General features: G+C 38.9%; 2 protein-coding genes across 3 annotated transcripts in view; one reads left to right on the top strand and one right to left on the bottom strand.

Moving 5' to 3' along the window:
• The window catches only part of aven (apoptosis, caspase activation inhibitor), a 36,042-nt gene extending 20,885 nt beyond the window's left edge, over window positions 1–15,157 (bottom strand). The window contains exons 1-2 of one of the 2 annotated variants that reach the window (XM_038726239.1): window positions 14,916–15,157; window positions 12,836–13,007 (exon numbers count right to left, since the gene is read on the bottom strand). In XM_038726239.1, coding sequence (XP_038582167.1) covers window positions 12,836–13,007; window positions 14,916–15,110 — 367 coding nt within the window. In that variant the 5' untranslated portion in view covers window positions 15,111–15,157. The remainder of the gene's footprint in view (window positions 1–12,835; window positions 13,008–14,915) is intronic. The other variant, XM_038726238.1, reaches the window with a different exon arrangement.
• On the top strand, window positions 63–20,565 carry LOC119908507 (muscarinic acetylcholine receptor M5-like). The gene is made up of 2 exons (XM_038726237.1): window positions 63–1,195; window positions 15,949–20,565. The coding sequence occupies exon 2, from the start codon at window positions 16,026–16,028 to the stop codon at window positions 17,547–17,549; it is 1,524 nt and encodes a 507-aa protein (XP_038582165.1). The 5' UTR covers window positions 63–1,195; window positions 15,949–16,025; the 3' UTR covers window positions 17,550–20,565.
• Window positions 20,566–21,033: the final 468 nt, after the last annotated feature.

Genomic DNA, 21,033 nt, shown 5'->3' with positions numbered 1-21,033 from the left:
GTCGCCACTGACGGCTTCCACAGTCACTCACCCCACCTTTAAAAGAGGGCGCATGGTCAAACACATCAGTGGATTAAGTCACCATGAAGTTGGACATGTGACGCTGTTTGAGGAGCCAGCAGTTGTACGAATGCATTTCCTCTCTGATGAAGACATACAGCTGTAAGCACTGCTGATGCAAAGGCCATTTCTGACCTGCTGCTGACACCCACATCGGCTCCTCCTCCAGCTCCTCCCCCTCCTCTGCTTCATCCTACACCACCTCCTCACCTCTTCCACCCTCCTCTTACATGTTGCTCAATGCTCTGATACAGGATGAGGCTTCCGGCCATGTGGGAATTTCTCCTAATAGTGGCTCACGGTTGAATCCGTGTGTTGGTTGAGAACGTTGGTGCAGCGTGCATCCAAGCAGCTTTGTCAGGTGCAGCAAGCAGACGCCTGGTAGGAGACGAAAAGTCATTTCACTCAGTGCAGCCTTGAGGACTGAAGAGGCTTTACTCTGCTTTCCTCTCCAGGGGAGTTGCTCTAACTTTGTAGCAAGGGTGACTAACGACTTTTGCCACTCATCGATTTCTCAGAAGATGTTTAGCTCACGAGTTCATATTCAGAGAAAAAATGGAAAAGCTTTGACGACCTCTTGATTATCACTGCTGAGGACCAGGAGCCATTTCCAGTAATTCACCCTTCTGTGAAAAAGGTCTGAACACCACCAACGAGGCACCAAAGCTGCTCTGTTGCATGGACAGTGACACTGAACAGCTGTTGCACTTACCATCTTGTCTCAGACAGACACTGGACTGTTTAGGAGCTACAGAGTAACAAACGACGATGCTAAAAAACTTGTTTGCATCAAAGCGCCTCGTACTTAGCAACTGACGAGGATGAGAGACGGTGTGATGACCTACCTGTATTTGACAAGAGTGTTTTTCACCTCGTTGGAGAGACGAGCACAGAGGAAAAAAAGTCAGCGAGAGGGAACAGGGGAGGGTAAGAGCGAGTCAGCGAGGGAAGGTGTGAGGCAAACGCTGTGAGAGGGAAACAGAGAGAAGACGTGCAGAGCTGAGAAAGACACAGGGAGAAGAAACTGAGACAACTCTGCCAGACTGAAGAAGGAGTAAAGGAAAAACAGATATCAAAGAGCTGGCCAAACGCCCATTTAACGCTGCAGGATCGTGTTTTGTCAGATCCATAAAGGGTGAGTATGGATTCTGTTTGATGTGGCTATTATGGCAGGAAATTAAACAGCTCCCAGAAGCAGCTGTCAACTGACCCTGCTTACTGTTCAGTAACATCATATTATAAATTCTAACGTTTTCACATTATCACTTAATACTAAATGTAGCCTGAGTTACTATATTAATGAATCATGGAACAGGCGCTGGGGTTCATCAGTTGTCAGCAGAGCTTTTATGGTTCAGGCTCAAAGCTGTACAGTACATTTTGTTCAATGTGGTTGCAAAAGAGAAGCTTTTAACACCCATAAAAAGGATATTAAATTGATCCTGAATCTTAAATATACTTTAGTAGGTTTGGGAATGAGTGTGTGGGGCTGTTCTGTGTATTTTTGTTTGTTTTTTTTTTAACTCAGGAAAAAGTGGGAGGTACAAGAAGTAAGATGATTTGATTTAAGGTATCATTAAAAACCATGGGGATGACAAGTCACATGACTGACACTTGCACCACTGTATTCTTGGAAGAAAAAAAAAACTGAGTTTGAACAAGTTTCAGATTAGTATTTCAATAATGAATTATTTAAGAAAAAGTGCCAAAAATTTACTTCTTCTAGCTTGTTGAATGTTAAGATTTGCTGCTTTTCCACGACTGTTGCAAAAACAATACTCATTATAGAATAATTTATGGATTATTCTCTAAATTAAAATCAATTGGTATATAAATCGTCAAAAAACTGAAAAATGTCCATTACTATCCTAGGCAGTGGCGGCGAACCGTCAAAGCGAATGTCCAGCATCTTTCCATGAAAAATGATTTAAATTATTAATCCATTATAAAATAATTTCAATAGTTATTAATAGTTTCAATTTGATTGATTGAATAATTTTAGCAGCTGCTTGTGTAAACTTGATATAACTGAATTTGGAAGGTAAATAAGACATATCAAGCAAGTTGAAGACATAAACTAACTACCACCAACTACTGGCTATTTTCAGAAATTATACAGACCATAAATTTGTTGTTTAATCAAGAAAATAAATCAATAATGGAATTAATTGTTTGTAGCTGTACTGATACTTGATTCACTGTTTTAAGTAATTTTTCAAGCAAAAATGCAAAACATATTCTAAAATTTGCTGCTTTTCTCCATTGATTTACGATTGTAAATTGAAAATTTAGATTGTTGGACAGTCAAAACAAGCCAATCTGAAGGCATGATCTATTGGATCTGGGAAACTGTTGTGGGCATCTTTTACTGTTTCCTAATATTTTATCAACTTAAAATCGATGACCGATTAAGAAGTTAATCTGCAGTTTAACGGAAATAATTGCAGCACTAAAACAAACCTCACATGTTGACATAGTGGCACAGGTGTTTAAGGATGAAAGTGGGTAGACTGTTCTGTGGGATAATCTCAGTGAAGTGTCTATGATCCTCCTGCTGCTTTATTTGGACTCACACCGTCCTCCACTGGCTTAATCATAATCAGCAATTACAGGGAAAAGAACCAAGCACCTGTAATGCTTTGTTTCCTATTTTTACTAACCAGACAGTACATAACCAGCCTCATTCCTCCGCTTTGACGCCAGTCTCCTCCAGTCTAGATGGCTAATCAAGTATCCATAACGACACCGGAACATATAAATTAATGGCATGATTGGGACTATTCATCTTGGTTAGGAAAACATCCTTGTGTTTGTCAATCTAGTTAGGTGAATCACTGAAGCTCTAATGTGATTTCCTTTTGTCTCATTAAGATTGAGACTTGATAGGTGCCCATTAGCGGTCTTGGTAAACTACGGCTTCAGGGGTGGAGGAAGGTCCTTGTGTTAATGTGTACATATAGATGACTACGTTAGGATGCTGTCCAAGCAATTCCCCCAAGTCATACAGAACATGGACACACACACACACACACACACACACACACACAGAACAAGGGAATTGCACCATGTGTGCATTACCCATAGCAACAGCACAAATCAACCCCCAACAATGCAAGGACAGAGACAAGATAAAATAAAATCACCTTCAGGTTACAAAAGAGTCGACAGCAATTCATTGCTTAAGGCTTAACAGTAACTGGATGTGTTTTAATTCAATCAATACATCCGCAATTCACCACAAATCCTCTCTGGTTCAAGGTGCTGAAAATGTCTCTGCCCAAAAGCACATTTCTAAATGTGCTTGTACTGAAATGTTGCAGGTATCAAAAGCACCATGGTTTCATTTGTAGAAAGCAATCTCAGGCTGGACGGCACAGTCATGAAAAAGGTCTACTGCGTCCTCGCCTCCTGACATGGCAAATTCTTAGCACTGAATGTAATAGAAGGTGTAATCAGAGTCAATCAAAACACATGAATGTTAAAAGCACTCGGGATGTTTGGACAAGCAGTGGGGCCACATAATAGCGACCCAGGAGCCCACAAAACAACAGAAATCAACATGACCTTCATTTCAAATCAAACAGTCTGTTTACATAATTTCCCTGTCAGGCTCCATTTTTCTAATCACACCGAGCACAGTAGAGCTTTCAATAGCGCTTTTGCAAATAATGTGTCAGCCACTGTATGTCCAAACGACTCAATTATATATCTTTAAACAGACTGGTAAAGCAAATCCACCGAAAAGGTAGAAGTCTTTATGGAGCTTGTGCTCCAATTTCGCAGTAAGTTAAGCTTTGTGTAAATTAATTTATACACGCAGAGATAGGGTGAAACTCTAATGCCCTTCATTGGAAAACAGAGTCACTGTAGCAGCAAATATATTTGGATACATTAAACAGAAGAAATTGTCAAATTGAAATATAAACAAACTTAGGTTATATAAATGGAGATTATATAAACAACAGTGACAGGTTTTACACTAGAACATTTTCCTGTAGGTAGATTGTAAGCATAAAAAAGTGGGATCTATGGACCACATAGTATATTATATACTATAGGGCCAGTGAAAAAGTACTTTACTTGAGTAAAAATAGCAAAACTATAGTAAGTAAAAATCATGCATTCAAAATTTTACTTGAGTAAAAGTATTAGCATCTGAATATACCAAAATACACCACCCGTTTCAGAATAATGTATATTATATTATTGGATTATAATTATTGATCCAGTCATGTGTAGCATAAATCACTTTAATGTTGTAACTGGTAAAGTTGGGGCCAATTTTAATTACTTTATATACTGCTGGGTAGCTTGTGAGTTTTCCCCAGAGGATCAATAAAGTCTATATATATAATAATACATAATAATTGGTGGCATGATTTATTGGTTATATTTTGTATTTATTTTTAATCTGAATATGTAAAGTAATGTAAATTAAGTAAATGTACTTAATTACCTTCCACCACTGTAGAGGGCCAAGCACCAGAATGTACAAGGACACAAAAAGTCATGTGATTAGATAATACACCGAAAACAATTAAAAACTAAATATCAATACACACAGGGTTTATTTTTTCCACTGGTGCTACCAACTTTCTCAGCTGGTCGCACCAACTGATTTGTTTTTTTGTGGGTTCATTCATTAAATGCTAGAAAAATGCTCTAGTCTACATGGTGGTTGAGTTACTCTTTAATTTGTTAATTCTAAGTGATAACTCCTCAACAATCACAACATTCATACATGCAGAACAATAAGTTTAATCATTTGAAACCTTGCTGTAGCAAGGTTGGTCGAAGAAAAGTGATATTGACGAGCTTATTAACTTTATGTTCCCGCCCACCGGGATTTCTCTCTGTGCTCAGGGCCGGTCAGATGATGTGTGCTCACCGGTGCTCACACTTGAGTAACATTTTGCGAGTGAAATGGTCGCGCTGTAGAGCTGCTATTGACCACCTTGCACTCTCACAAATGAGACCATGTCAAAGTTTAATTCGCACTCTTAAAATAGTAGCAGTCTGGAGCCGTGTGTTGACAAAATAATCTCACTTCAAATTCTTCTTCAAATGCTGTTCTGGGGCTTTCAATTATTTCACATCATCTTCATCACCAGATAAACTTTGCCTAGTTTTTTTGAACCTGTAAGGTAGAAATTTTTCAGCCACATACTCATAACACACAAGCTCTAAAAGTGTTCTGCGACCACATAAAACTTCCCCTGACTGTTTTTCTGGCCTCCTCATATTCTAACATGACATTATGTAAAGCCTCAGTAACTTGGCCAACTGTTCACTGCCTCTCTCCATCTGTTACGCCTGGCACTGGAGTTGTGAAGCAACAGTAACTCTTGCCAGTCAAGAGAGAACTTGAAAGTGCCCTATCTGTCAAAGCAGACTGAAAATCAAGCTGAATTGCCTTTTTTTTTTTTACACTTTTAATACACATTTTAATAGCTGCAAAAATCAGAGATGTGGGCAGCTGAATTCGGCTAGTGTGAAAGGTGTTGACGTGTTTTTCCACCCTCCTGAGCTGGAAGAGGAGCTAATGATAGTGTTTTTTTTTAATTATCCATTCAGCCTTATATTATTTTCTACTGTAACCAGAAACTCTTTGTGCTGTAAAGCAACCCAACACATTTTGTACCAAATTGGACGCAGCTGGCCGATCTAAAAATCAGCGCGGTAATAACTTTTACAATATTAGTTTTAGCAACCCTATGTAACTTTTCCTCAACAGCAGCCACTGTGGCCACATGTGACAATATGATAATGCTTATTTAGTGTGTAACAGTAGCACAAGAAAACACAGTCACAAAGTTTCTATTTATCAAAGGTTTGATAAATTCAAAGCTTCTGGAAATACCAGAGAAAGTAAGGCTCTAGCAGAGAAAGCCATAGTGTATTAAACTGAACAAGGGTGCGTTGTATTGATTTTGATTTTAACTTTTTTGGGGCTGCAACTAATAAATAATAAATGTCAGAAAGAAAAATGTGCATCACAATAGCAGCTTGACATATTTGAATACTTTGTTTGATCTGACTGACAGTCCAAAACCTAAATATATTCAGCTTACTATCATGGAAAACTATGGAAGCCCTAAGCGGCCATCCACTTTGCTACAATGTAAAGTAGCGAGTGTACAGCTTGTATAACTGTGTAAATTTGCTGTCCCCTCAAAATAACACATCACACAGCCATTAATGTCTAAACCGCTGGCAACAAAAGTGAGTACACCCATAATTGAAAATGTCCAAATTGGGCCCAAAGTGTCAATATTTTGTGTGGCCACCATTATTTTCCAGCGCTGCCTTAACCCTCTTTCAGCATGGAGTTCATCAGAGCTTCACAGGTTGCCACTGGAGTCCTCTTCCACACCTCCATGACGACATCACGGAGCTGGTGGATGTTAGAGACGTTGCTCTCCTCCACCTCCATCTGAGGATGCCCCACAGATGCTCAATAGGGTTAAGGTCTGGAGACACGTTTGGCCAGTCCATCACCTTTACCCTCAGCTTCTTTAGCGAGGCAGTGGTCGTCTTGGAGGTGTGTTTGGGTCGTTATGTTGGAATTCTGCCCTGCGGCCCAGTCTCCGAACGGAGGTGATCATGCTCTGCTTCAGTATGTCACAGTACATGTTTGCATTCATGATTGCCTCTGTACTGAACTGTAGCTCCCCAGTGCCACCAGCACTCATGCAGCCCCAGACCATGACACCACCCCCCCACTCCTTTCCTGTCATCGTCTTTAGAAGAAGCTTCCTTCTGGGACGACAGTAGCCGTCAGGAAATGTGAGAGATTGATGTATGTGTACCAACCGCCACGACACACACACACACACACACACACACACACACACACACACACACACACACACACACACACACACACACACACACACACACACACACACACACACACACACACACACACACACACACACACACTTCAGCACATGCTTTATTGTGAACATGTGAACCGACCTCTTCATAAGAAAAGAACAATTAAAAATAAAAAAGTAGAACAGGTAGGAATCGAACACATAACCGTTCATTGAAAGTCCTGTGGTCTACCAACTAAACTAACCAGTGACACTAGAAACCAATCTGAAATTACTGTAAATAAAGTCACTAGCTGAACTCTGTATTAAACTACTGTTTTGTTATCTTGAGATCATGACAAAATTATCCCATTATCACAGGAAAACAGAGTAAAAAAATGTTTGAATGGATGGCCGCTTAGGGCTTCCATAGAAAACAAATTCAAACAGCTATTTCTACATTGGAGAAGCTTGAACAAGTTTGGCTTGAAAAACTCCTTCCAGCGTGGTTCAAGTGACAGCCAGCAACACTTTATACTCTTTATGTAGAGACAGATAGAGAGACAGAGAGCAACATTTCTCTAAAAGTAATTAAAGTTCATTAATTCTCTGTCAATTAATTAACAGAATACTTCAACACTTAAACACCTTGGATACAAGAAATGATGGTGATATAAACTCCTCAATAACAAGCATTATAACTTCAGCCAAGAGGAAAAGGGGGGGGCTTTTGTGGTGAATTCCTGATTTCACGGCTACCTTAATTGGCCAGAAAAACGACTCTGGAAAGCATTGCCTCCCACGTACAATTAAGTATCCTCTAGAGAGCGGCAGCCTCTTGCTGTACAGCATGACTAATCTGACAATGTGGGCAAAACACAGAGAGTCAAACAACTCACAGGAGAACCTTCGGCATTTACACTACAAGAGAAGGGGGGAGAGACACACCGCTGCAACACACTCTAACTCTCTAATGGCGTGAGAAGGAAAAAAAACAATCCTATAACAACAGTTAGCTGCTTAAACACTCAAACAGAGTTAAAAATGTAACCTCCTTTAAAAACACAAGGTGAAGTCTTGCACAGATGTCAGTCAGTGTCAACTCCTGGATATTTAGCTAAAACCCCATCAAATAAATCTGATCAGACTTTGCAATCAATAATATACAGTACTTGCGGGTTACTGAATTTTTGTCATTTTCCCCCAGAGCCATGTTTCCCAAACTTAGGGTTGGGACCCAAAATGGGCCGCAGAACTATTTTGATTGGGTCACCAATAGATGTAAAATGTAAAATGCATAACAATATTACAATATGTCAATATGTGAATGAGCTTTCATTTTTACTATACTTGTCGGTTCAGCTCTCCCTTTTTCGCTCTCCCTTCTCCCTAACCCGATCTGCTGTCCACATTCATACAAAATTTTTATGCCCGCAGTCTGCGAACTGTCACTGTCGAGCCTATGGTGTCCAAACTAAAGTACAAGAACCAGTTTATTAATGTTGGCTTTACCAAACCAATTCGGAATTGAGAGGATATACCTCAATGGATAATATTTGGGGAAGTGCTCAGTAAGGAGAGTATCAAAAAGAATTATTTTTGATTTGCAAAGAATCCTTCAAGATGTGCTGATTAAATTTTGAACCACATGCTTGTGAGAAACTGGCTTTTTGACTCTAGCATATGTGAAAAACAAATACAGAAACAGACTAATGCTCAGCATAGATCAGCTGGTTGAAAACATTAACCAGCCACATACCTGTCATTAAATTCATGTCAGCTTCATTAAAAAAATACAAGTTGGTGCTGGTGCTGAGGGATGATGGGAGGGGATAAGAAAACGAGAGTTGAGAAAGGGGTGCGACACAGAAAGGAGAATACACCACTGATGTTTTTATTTACTTTTATAATAAAATAAATACATTTCATATAGATTTTATATTCATGGTTTGTGTTCTTTATCTGTAGTTTATGTAGCAATTCATTATGTATTTTTGTAAATTTGGCTCCCTGGGAGACACCAGATTTCAAATTCATATTAGCTTTATTGGCATGAATGTATAGCAACAATATTACCAAAGCTACATATAAAATTTCTCCTTTGGGTCTCGCTGGTATGCTGAAAAAGTTTGGGAACCAGTGCCCCAGAGCATTTGATTTATTGGTTGTTGTCGAAATGTAAGATTAGATTTTACAGTTTTATTAATCCCCACTGGGGAAACTCAATTGCCTCCAGATCACATCAACAACATATAACATACACAGAAAAGACAACCAGTATCAAATTTCTGTTGGGATAAAAGACTGTCTCGGCCGTTCGGGCATCTTCAGTTGGCCACTAAAGAAACTAAGACTTAAAGACACTGTGGAGTTGAGGGTCTACAAGATCCATGACATTCTTTAGCTTGGCACTTGGTCTCTTTTCTATTATGACCTCCAGTGGGTGAGGGGCAACACCAATCACAGAGCCAGCTTTTTCAATCAAACTTATTGATCCTGTAAAAAGACTTTCAACAAATGCTTCAGAAATAAACTGTCCCAACTACTAAGGTAAATACCTGGCTGTTCATGCGATAAAGGCTCCACTATATTCACCAGATGGTCGTAACTTAAGCTGTTGTTTGGTGTTAGATGGATAGCGTACAGTGGGTTGTTGGAAGCTTTTTCACTGAAAACAGCTGCCCGCTGCGGCTGAAAATAGCGCTGATGAGAGCTGCAAGACTGAGTCAAAACCATAAAGCTGTGGGTCATAAAACCTAAAAAAAGAGCTAACAAAACAGTAAATGCTCCGTAGATCTGAGGGGAACTGCAGAGTCAGCTGATAATTCTCTGAGATTCTCTGTGTTTGTTAATACGAGTGACCACTTTTAAATTACACAAAGTCATTTGACCTCTTGTTCATTGTGGTGGCACTTTAAATTCACAAAGAGGGAGTTCAGAGGAGTCTTTCAGAGGTTATTGCAATATTCAGTCATATTTCCAAATGGACCTCTGAGCTTGCTAGGCTAGGAGATACTGAATAAAGTTGAAGATGAAGGTACTTGTACATATTACATACACATTACATACATATTCTCGCCGTTGGCAGGTGTCCTTAAACTCAGTGTTTTGTCTTTAGATTCACAACCTTATGTCTACAGAGTGTCTTTCTGCCTTGAGTTGCTCACAACATTAGCCAGGAAGCCGAAGGCTGAATTCCACATGAAGCAGAGAAAAGACAAGGTCTTAGGCAGTATTCTGTCTAATAAAAGGCAGTATAAAGTGAATAAGTCTTAAAATATTGATTTGTGCAGCTTTACACCCACAACAGGTCTCAAACCCACAACAGGCCTTTAAAAGGACTAATTTACCAAAACATAAATATATGTGAAAACAAAAGAGCTATGTGCAAAGATAGTAAGTAAAATCTCATTTACATGTTTCTGGTAAAAAGGAAACTTAACCACATCAGTAGAACACAAAATGATTGATGTTGAAGTGATGCAAGGCCAATGTGCTGGTGTAAAATATAAATAATAGCATCTTTACACACATTACTTCCTGTTAATTTATACAATACAAATGACATGTGTATTTACAGTGAAGTACTCTACTATCGGCAGCAGTATGTTATGAAATCAACTCAGTCATGCTGACAGACTAGGTGAAAGGGAACAGCTGTGATTCAATCACTTAATAGTTTAGTAATACTAAATAAAAGTGAAAAATGACCATCGCTATTTCCTACAACCTAAAGTGAAATCTTCAAATTGCCTATTTTAAAAACTCAAAGATAATCCATTCACTGCAATCAAATGTTGTTTGAATAATGACAAATGGAAAAAATAAAATCAAAGAATAGTGGATACATATTCTGTCAACTAATCTATGAATCTTTAACCACCATGTTCAACTAGCATTAGCGAAGAGAAGATTGACTGAGCCTTTCTTTCAACTTGCACCATGTTTTCTTCACTATAAAACAAGCTATCAAGGCATCAGAAACATGTAGGAGAAAATTTCTAGCTACTAAAACCACCATGGGTGTGTGCTGCTTGGAAATAGATGACACAAAGAAAATCCTTGAAGATGAGAGGCAAATGTCAGCCAAGTCTTTCAGAAAAGAGGCAGTTTCAGGTCATGAACACTGCACTGACCAGTATCAATCCAGGAAATAATACACAGCCTGCTGTAAACATTTTTTAGATGGTTTTCTTACTGATCCGCAGCAATCACCTGCTCATATCTTGCAAAATCTACACCAACTATAATCCAAGAGTAACACAAACTCTAATAATTTCACTTGCACTGCCAACTACTGGTGACATCAAGCATGTTCACACAACCTGTGTAACTGTGATGTAGTCCCCGCTTATGATTACAAATCAATCTGTTATTTCTTACATAGTTTTCCGAAGCACAACTCTTACTTGATACTTGATACTGTAAAAGTAAAATGTCAGCCAGGAAACATAAGTACCAAGCCAGCAAGAAATAGACAGGATGGCAGCTCACCATCAGCCTGGTGTATTAGGCTGTTGAGCATTTAGCAGCCCCTGGTCAGTCCTTTGTCAGCAAGTCACCCAGAACGCATACATAAGGAGTTAATAAAAGGTGAAATTAACAGGGCTGTAAAAATGTTTTAAAAGGGAGAGATGTGAGGCAAAGGCACTACTGAGAGAGGTGAAAGGGACAGGTGCATGCTGTTGCACGCTGATTTGGCCCACTTATCAACACTGTCGTGGAGCAGCTCCTGGGAGGCAATTAAGGTGCATTACCTTACCTTTGGTGCCTGATTGCCGCTATTAACGTAAAAAATTTAACTCCTTCTCTCAGTCATGAGTCAGTCAAATGTGAACACACAGATATGATACAAATAGTTTTAGTTTAGAATGACTTTTCCACTGTGTTGAAATCCTGCACGTACAGTGTCACACTTTGCAAACTGGTCTATACCTTTCAACCTCCTCCTAAAATCTGTTGAGGAGTTGCTCTTTTTACCAGTTGCTAGAAGGCCAACAACCATAGCAATGTAAAACACACATCAGTTCTTTAAATTACTGCATGCTTGGGAGCTGCTAAAATGAGACTTAGCCTGCTTCCCTTTCTGTCATATTTAAAAATAAAACAGTAAGCAGATGTGGGAGGGGGGACTCTGCTCCATTTAACCCAACTTGAGGCATGAGCTAAATGTGACAGCCCCCGATCTGAGAATCTGTCCTAAATATGAAAATATCGAGCTGTGCTCTAATAATACAGCACTGAGCTTTCTTACTTGTGTTCTTTTGGGGAAAGAAATAGCAACAGAATCACGGATGAGAGACTATTAAGAGCCCAGGGGGCCAAACACTGACCACTGAGGCTGAAATGATTGTAACAAGCAAAGACAAACAAGAATGCTTTATGCAGCCATCTGACAGCAAAGTCCATACAGAGCAATTAAAGTCCATTAAGACAACAACATTTCCTTTTAATTAATTAGGATACTGAGACACAACGTCAGAAAAGTACAATTAGATTCAGTGGAGTATTTGACACAAAGTGAATGTCCATGTCATTATCCCAGAAAGACTAATGCACAAATTAAAGGTCAACAAAAAAACATAATGTACCGTTTCTTTAATCTTGTGATGATTTGATTATTATTGGTTAAAAAAAATGAGCCCACATTTATTTGACCAAACTAAAGCAGTGAGACTCTTACGCTTTTGGAACAATTAGGCTTTAAATATTCATTAATAATAATTCATTATTTCTCCTACCAGGATGTTGTCATATTATTGTGTTGACTTACATAATTCAACCTTTGAAAGAAATTTCTTTATGTACCCAAATCTAAGCATTATAGGTATATTTCAAATTTTTGGGAAGCTCAGATGACATGACTGGCATGTCTCTCCTGCTGAGGGCTAATCGAGCTCTTCAGGTGTGGTTGGCAAAACAAACACAACCTCCTCAGGCTTTCCGTGACCATAACTTACCTGCTGACTCCAGCAGGATGTGGTAGTCTGTTCCTCTCTGAGTGGGCGTGTCATCATCAGGCTCCTGTCTCTCTGACACCTCGTAACGGTCCCAGTTTGACTCCAGCTTCCTCCTGGAGAACATCTCCATCCTGCCATCTTCCTCCTGAAAGTTGTCCCCTTCATCCTGATCCTATAAGAGAACATACACAATGAGGAACATGTTATTCGAGTGACATAAAAGTGATACCAGAAGTGCTTTTCATATGGCACATGCTTAGCTCAGAGTTTAAAGGTGTCAGTATGCTTCAAACAAACTAGATCACTTGTCAAACCATATATCTTTTGGTTTTGGACAGTTGATTGAAAAAAAAAAAAAAGATTTATAGTTTTCTAAATTTCTAATCCATTTCTAATGGGAATAATCATTAGTTGTAGCCCTAGAACACTGCACGCAAACATACTATGGAACCATCTTGCAATTATCAGGAGGTACACACACATACTACAAATGTTTGCAGGTGCTGGGTTACAAAAGTACACAGCATTTATTTTATTGTACCATCTTCCCATGAACGCCACCTTTTGTGGCTTTCTGGTTGAGAAACCATAACATCACCGCTGAAATAAGCGTTCTTTTCAAAAACAAAATGGCATTTTGATATTAATTTCTTTGGGCTTTTTTTATTCAGCTGGGGTACATCACAAAATACAGAATTGGCAGTGTGTGCAAAACTAAAACGCTTCCATTACTAACTTCAAAAAGTATTAACTGAGCAGAGCCAACTAACCTTAGGTATCGTGACTAAGATTTTGCCATTACAAAAATAACACTTCCACTGGCAGTGCACCATAAAAAATTATTCAAAGAGCATTTTGTCAAGTGGTCATTAACACATAGCTCTTATTCATCATTTGTAGCTAAGCCTAACAAAAAGGTCGAGGTAAAAGGCCCGTCCCACTGTATGACAAAGAATAGACGTCTGTGCCACAGCTGAACCCATTATATTTGCGTGAGTCATAGATTTTTTCCCCCTGTTTTGTCACATAGCTGCACAAACCTTTATTAATGTTGTCATGGAAAAGTGTGCAACGCAAGATGTGTCAGATGGACAAAGTGTGGTTTTGCTAATTTTTTTCTGGTATTGTGTCAAAACTCAAACACGCCGCATAATCATCAGACCCCATAGTAGCTATGGATGCACCAAAGGAGATTTGTATGATTGCAATCAAGGACCCCTATGTATCGAAGGAGATTTGTATGATTGCAATCACAAAGCACCCTATCGTTTCTCTAGTAATTCTGTCGTCACCATGGCAGGAGAACAACTGACAGAACATCCCAGTGGAAATTAAGCTGTCTGACAGTCTAATGTCATGCCCAAAAGCCAGATCATGCAATGATAATGATCAACTGCTATGGAAGACATTTCAAGTGTTTCATCACCATGATGTTACACTAAAATGCTTCATTCTTCTCTAAGTCTAACTCTTTACATCCTGACGGGGATCTTCTCATGTGCATCATGCATGTATAGTAGAGACATGTGGATGTGATAATGATGACACAAACCCACTCTAAAACGCACAGCAATCAACCAGTGCATATGGTACTGTGGCTGTTAAAGCTCACAACTCTGCATCTAGTGGATTAGGTACTAGTAACTAAAACAATATAGTAGTAACTAACTTAATGGAATTAGATACTAATAAATAAAGTACTAGTAGCTTTTAAATAGCAACTAGTAGGTTTTAAGGAATAAATGTTAAAACGGCTTGCCATAAGCAACTGCAACGGAGGATGTGCTTTGATTGCATTTAGGTTATGCACGAGGCATAACGTTACATCTATTTAACAAAAAAATATCAATATAAATTTTTTTTTAAAAAGCTCGGTACCAGCCTCTAAGTTTCAGGTATTAGTAAAGTAATAAGGCCGAGTAAAAAAGGGGGTCCTATTCAATTTTACATCATCGTTCAAGAACTGTGTGCGTCTCCAAAGTAAACCAACTACAAAAGTAAAATTTTTTTCAATGCGGTTTGGTGAAGCGGGATAACCTATGGAACGCGATTCCCACGCTGTCTCACCCATAGGTCTCACCCGGTGATGGAACTCCGCTGCATGGGCGCCTCCCCCGCGTCCACGACCGCGGTAGTGGTCTCTTTTACCACGGCCGCGGTGGTGGCCTCCTCTCCCTCTGCCCCGGTGTTCACCGCCACTACTGTCGTTGTCGTATCCACCCCGGCCACCTCTTTTCCAATTCCCTCCTCTGCTTCTGTTCGGTCTTCCCTCCATTACTGTCAACTGTGGCCGGACAGTTTAGCAGCGACACCTCAGGTTGGAGCGGAACGAGTGTTTCATTGAATTGTGTCCTACGACAAAAATGAAGTTGGATGGTTCCGGGGCTTATTTGGACCAAAATAATTAATGTCACACTTGGACGGAAGTATAAACAATAAATAGTTTTGTTGAATTAATTAATTTGAATGTTATTTTAGTGCTAAAACTATTCTGACAATATAGGACATATAATTACACCATAATGCATTACGCCAAGGGTCTATTTGATTAAAATAAAATAAATACTTTTTTAAAAAATGCATCAGGATTAACATACAAAAATAAATATCTCCATGTTAAAAAAGCAAAGTTATTTTTGTTTTCAGTGGCCCTCATGCATTATATTATAAATTTAATTATTTATTATTATATAAATTTAATTTTATATTTTATAAATATAAATATAAATGTATTTATTTAAAATTATTATGAATTATTATTAAAATAAATACATTTTCTGTACAGCTTTAAATAATTGTGTTCTTATGGATAAAACATTCTGCAAATAATATGTAAAATCAGTAGATATGTTTGCATTTCTATAGTAACATTTAGTACTATAAAACAAGTAAAATAAGCTTAATTTTGTCAAATAAAGTGGTAGTTTACATATCACGTTTACATAAACTGAATACTACTGTAACTACAGCACTTATAGCAGTGTACACGAGTTCATGTTTTGTGACCCCTTGATATATAGAGAGGATATATCTACACAGGTTTATCCTGATATAATAAACATTTGACGAAAAAATAAGTATGTGTCTCACTAATGTTTTTCTTTTTATTTCAGGAAAACTCTTAATGGAGCCACAAAAGGGCACCTGTCTCTGACCTGTCAACGGTAACACAGACAGATAACACAGAGCCATGGATTTAGATTCTTCAAACAGCACTTCTGCCAACACATCACTTTCCCAGACGGCTCCCCACAGCCTTTTGGAGATTATAACCATTGCTACAGCATCCGCCATTGTCAGCTTGATAACTATTGTTGGTAACGTGCTGGTGCTGCTGTCCTTCAAAGTAAACAGCCAGCTGAAAACTGTAAACAACTACTACCTACTGAGTTTGGCTTTCGCTGACCTCATCATAGGAGTGTTGTCCATGAACTTATACACCACGTACATCCTGATGGGTTCTTGGCCCTTGGGAAACCTTGCATGTGATCTCTGGCTAGCAGTGGATTATGTAGCCAGCAATGCTTCAGTTATGAACTTACTCGTCATCAGCTTCGACAGGTACTTCTCCATTACGAGGCCGCTGACTTACAGGGCTAAAAGGACTCCCAAGAGAGCTGCCATCATGATAGGCCTTGCATGGCTGGTGTCTTTTGTCCTCTGGGCGCCACCCATTCTGTGCTGGCAGTACTTTGTAGATAAGAGAGAATCTGACCAGTGCCAGATCCAGTTTTTAACACAGCCTGTGATCACATTTGGGACAGCCATTGCTGCTTTCTACATCCCCGTCTCTGTTATGACCATCCTTTACTGTAGGATCTACAAGGAGACGCAGAGACGGACCAAAGATCTAGCAGAGCTGCAAGGTCTCAAAACAGAAAATGTTCTAGAGGGCACTAAACCCCAGAAAACTATCATTCATTCTTGCTTTCATTTCACTAGAGAGAGGAGAGACCAGAGTCAGGCCTCTTGGTCCTCATCTAACCAAAGTAACGCCACTAAAACTACCACTAGATCAGATATGGCATGGGCGAAAGCAGACCAGATCACTTCCTTTAACAGCTACACCTCATCTGAAGAGGAGGAGCATCATGTTTCGATAGAAACCCCACAGGGATCTTTCAAAGAGCAAAGTAGTGGTAATAAGAACGGGAAGGTGACTGATTATACAGAAGATCAGTACTTTTCCACTCCTCAGAAGAAGAGCAGTAAAAAGCACATCTCTTATAAGTTCAAACCTGGTTCAAAGGGAAAAAACGGCAACCCTACCATTGCAACACCATGTCTGCCTGAAGCAGAGCAGCCCACGAAGAATGCCTCCCCTTCCTCCTCCACCACCTCCAAACCCATGGACGCCGTCCTGAAGAACCAGATCACCAAAAGAAAGAGGAATGTACTGGTGAAGGAGAAGAAGGCGGCCCAGACTCTCAGCGCCATCCTCCTGGCCTTCATCCTCACATGGACGCCGTACAACATCATGGTGCTCATCTCCACTTTCTGTGGCACATGCATCCCTACGTCCCTGTGGCACCTGGGCTACTGGCTGTGCTATGTCAACAGCACTATCAACCCCATGTGCTATGCCCTCTGCAACAAGACCTTTCAGAAGACCTTCCGCATGCTTCTGCTCTGCCAGTGGAGGAGGAGGAGGAGAGGCGAGGACAAGCTGTACTGGTGTGGACAAAATCCCAACGCCAACAACAAAATCACATAATGTGGCCCTGCGAAATTAGAGCAGACGTGTTGCTTTTGCCCACATGTGGATTTTCCTGATATATACCGTAGTCAGTGGTCATCTTCAGCATGAAGTGCTGCATGTGATTTTTGTGTTTAAGTACACGTTTGTGGAAAACGAGCTGAGCCTGATGCAGCACTTCATCTGCAGTTCCAGATTATTACAGAAAGTAAACCTAACAAAGGTTAAAGGTTAAAGAATGTGTTTGGATTATTTTAAAGGGGAACTCCACCAATTTTACACATCAAAAGATGTTTACAGGTATTGGAGAGTACTACTCCATATGTATATAAAGGTATATGAAGCCTTTTGTGGCTCCTAAGGGAGCAACATGAAGTCTGTTAAACTGCCCCAAGCGATGTCTCCTGAGTCAGTGTACGTTAGGGTCTGAAGACTACAAATTTGAAAATGAAATAATTCTGGGGATGTAAGTAAGAAAGAAGTGAGCTTACCAGATGTCTGTGGTTTGCTCCTCACTCTGCTTGAGGCTAGTGGATTACATTAGCCGCTACTACAATAACAGACCCTGATCTCCAACCTATCTGTCAGTGGTTGAGTTGCATTGTGGGTAACATAGGCGGCAGGTTTGGACAAGGTAGAAGAATGCGTGGGGGAAAAAAGAGATGTCTCTGATTGTGCTACATTGATTTTACAACTGTCCATCATAAATTCAACAGTGTTATAGGTATGTACTCTTTTAATACATGACTCAATGTTAATCTGTGCATTGAAAGTGGTTGCAGTAATTATTCCTCCTCTACATACTGCCAGTAAAGCGATCTCAGATTTTTGGAGGAGCAAAAGTAATTTAACGATTTAACAGGTAACTAAACTTTTTTTGTGGAAACATCCACACGCAGAGTATTTTTATATGTCTTATAACATGTCCGTCTTTAAAGATCAAAGCTAATATGAGGCTTCAGCTGCTCTTTGTCCCCCTGATTTTCACAGACAATTTGACAGACAAACCATGACAAATACAACAGAATATAACTCAACAGGTTAAAACATTCTTCTTTCAACATCAAATCATGTATTCTATTTTTTTTATTACTGCTCTTTCTTTTTTTGTTACTAATTTTGTATCTTCATATGTGTTAATAATTTATTTGTTCCAGTATGGTTTTGTTGGAGTGTACAAGCTGCTAGCTCCATTGCCACTAATTCCATATATAGAGCCTATTAAAAGTACTCACCCTATATGGTTTCATGTTTTTTTGGTTTACAACGTTGAATCAGTCAATCTTTTGTGGCTTTTTTTTGTACTTCAATAGAAATAAACCCTTTAATGTCAAAGTGAGAACAGATCTCTACAAATATATCTAAATAAAATACAAGGAGGGTCCCATTTCTGTATTTCCAGTCCATTCCCTTGTCAATGTTACTTCCAGAAAATGCAGATGTAATAAGGCACCATTTTTTCTTTTGCTTTACATTCCCAGGTTGTTTTTCCAGTAAACACACGGCTGGACAGTTGTGAATCTGTATAATTAACACTGATGACAGGTAATCAATTGCATCCTTCAAGAATGACATCAGGGAAAAGCCATTTTGTACCAACCTCATCAAAACCATGCCAAAACATTTCTATTATAGTCTGGTTAATTTTCTTTAATCTACATGGTGTTAGATAATATATATGAAGAACTTTGAGTTTTAATTATTTTATACCTTTCAGTTGAAGAAATTTAAGATAATTTCATACTAAAAAACACCAACTTGTAAGATATTTGGCTAATTTGGCTAACTCAGACAGACAGCTGAAGCCTTACATTAGAAATGGCTAAAATTTAAAATTAATTTTTGATAGTAACGAGAACTGGGGATTAGAGTCCCACTATGAAGGAATCACTTCAGCAGGAATAATTACAGGGACTATGTAGGTTTAACATACAGATATGCGAGTAAAAATGCCTGTCTTTGAACCTGTCTTTTAAACCTCATATAATCCTCCCTTATTCTACTGCTCACTTGCACTGTATATAAAGGACATATTGTAGTCTTACACATTTCAAAATAATTTATAGCACAAAGAACATATTTCACTGATACTGTTGGGTTTTTCACCTCACAAATGGTAAATGTAAATTGATTAGTGTAAATCAGTGTTTGGTGAATGTTTTCTCTTTTGTTTTATATTTTGGCTCTTGCAATCAATATTTGATCTTGTGTTCAAGGGCTAATCTGTAAATTTCCATGAATTCACAGTAAAATGACATACAAGATTGTTTATGGCTCACACCCCTAGTCATTTCAATATTCATATAACTGTAGTTAAAAAAAAAAAAAGAACACTTGGACACATGGCATTTGAAGCAACGTCTCTCTAAAGGATGAGTGATGCTCTTGTAAATTATAGCACTTATATTGTTGACGATGTAATGTCAAATGTTATCGCCCTAAACTCTGTGCCTTTTATTCTGCTCAGAGGCAAAAATGCTTTGTAAATGAACCTGTGCTGTTTTTGTCCATCTGTGCAGTTTTGTGAAAGTCAGTCTGTGTGTACTGATTGTTAAATAGAAGAAAAGCAGAATTATACTTTTGTCAGCATGAACTTTTTTCAGCATCAAATGTGTTGAACTGGATCTTATTTGGTTTGTACTTGTAAGTTTCTGTTGATGCAAATCACTGCCCACTCCAACAATTGAGTGATAAAACTAACGTGCCATGGATAACATGCACAAACAGCATGACAGAACAGAGCTCAAGACTTCCCGGAGAGGTCATCAGAGGTCTCTCTGGTCCAAAGACTCCATGTCAGTGCGGATGTTTTGCATTACAACAGTCTGGTGCAACACTAGTATTAAAGAAGAAGTCTGGATATAGATATCCATATTTTTCTTATCGTCAACAAAAACCATGAAAACACCACAACCAACAATGAACTGATCCTACTAAGCATCATCTATGTAGAAAAAGCTTGATAAACCTTATTCTTCTGTCATAAACCTCCATTGTTGTCCAAAAACTATTAAAAACCACACTGTTTCACTGGGTGACATGTTCCTTTATTACAATGGACATGACAACTATACTTTCTTTTGAGCAAATCCCACATACACAATTTTCTCCTGTTTGGGTTGCATTTGGCAGTCCCCGGCTGTTTTAATAAATGATTTAGCTTTAAAATAAAAATATGAAAGTATATATTCATTCTGTTTTTTGAAGTTGGAATGGGCTTGGGGCAGAGAGCCACAGATAGGCTCGTGAAGTCGGAAATATTGAGACAGACTAACACACTGTTGTTGTTGGTATTCTAATAGGATTTTTTGACTGTAAGAAAACTAACCAATAGCCAGATTGCTTCAAGCAGCAGTTCCCAAATTTTTTGGATTGTGGTCCCTTCCTTTCATGTTACAGCCTTAGTGTGATAAAGCTGTGTAGGGTCAAAACATTGATCTGTTAAATTAAATCTAATAAGCTACCACAGTGCAGTACAGTGTGCAAATCTTTTGTCTGACTT

The sequence above is a fragment of the Micropterus salmoides genome, unplaced genomic scaffold (genome assembly GCF_014851395.1).
Source record: "Micropterus salmoides isolate LMB-PRFRI ecotype aquatic unplaced genomic scaffold, ASM1485139v1 Ms_hic_scaffold_18, whole genome shotgun sequence".
In the NCBI taxonomy this organism is placed as follows: domain Eukaryota; kingdom Metazoa; phylum Chordata; class Actinopteri; order Centrarchiformes; family Centrarchidae; genus Micropterus; species Micropterus salmoides.
Note: the sequence above shows the minus strand (reverse complement) of the source record. Positions and strands in the feature narration are given on the sequence as shown.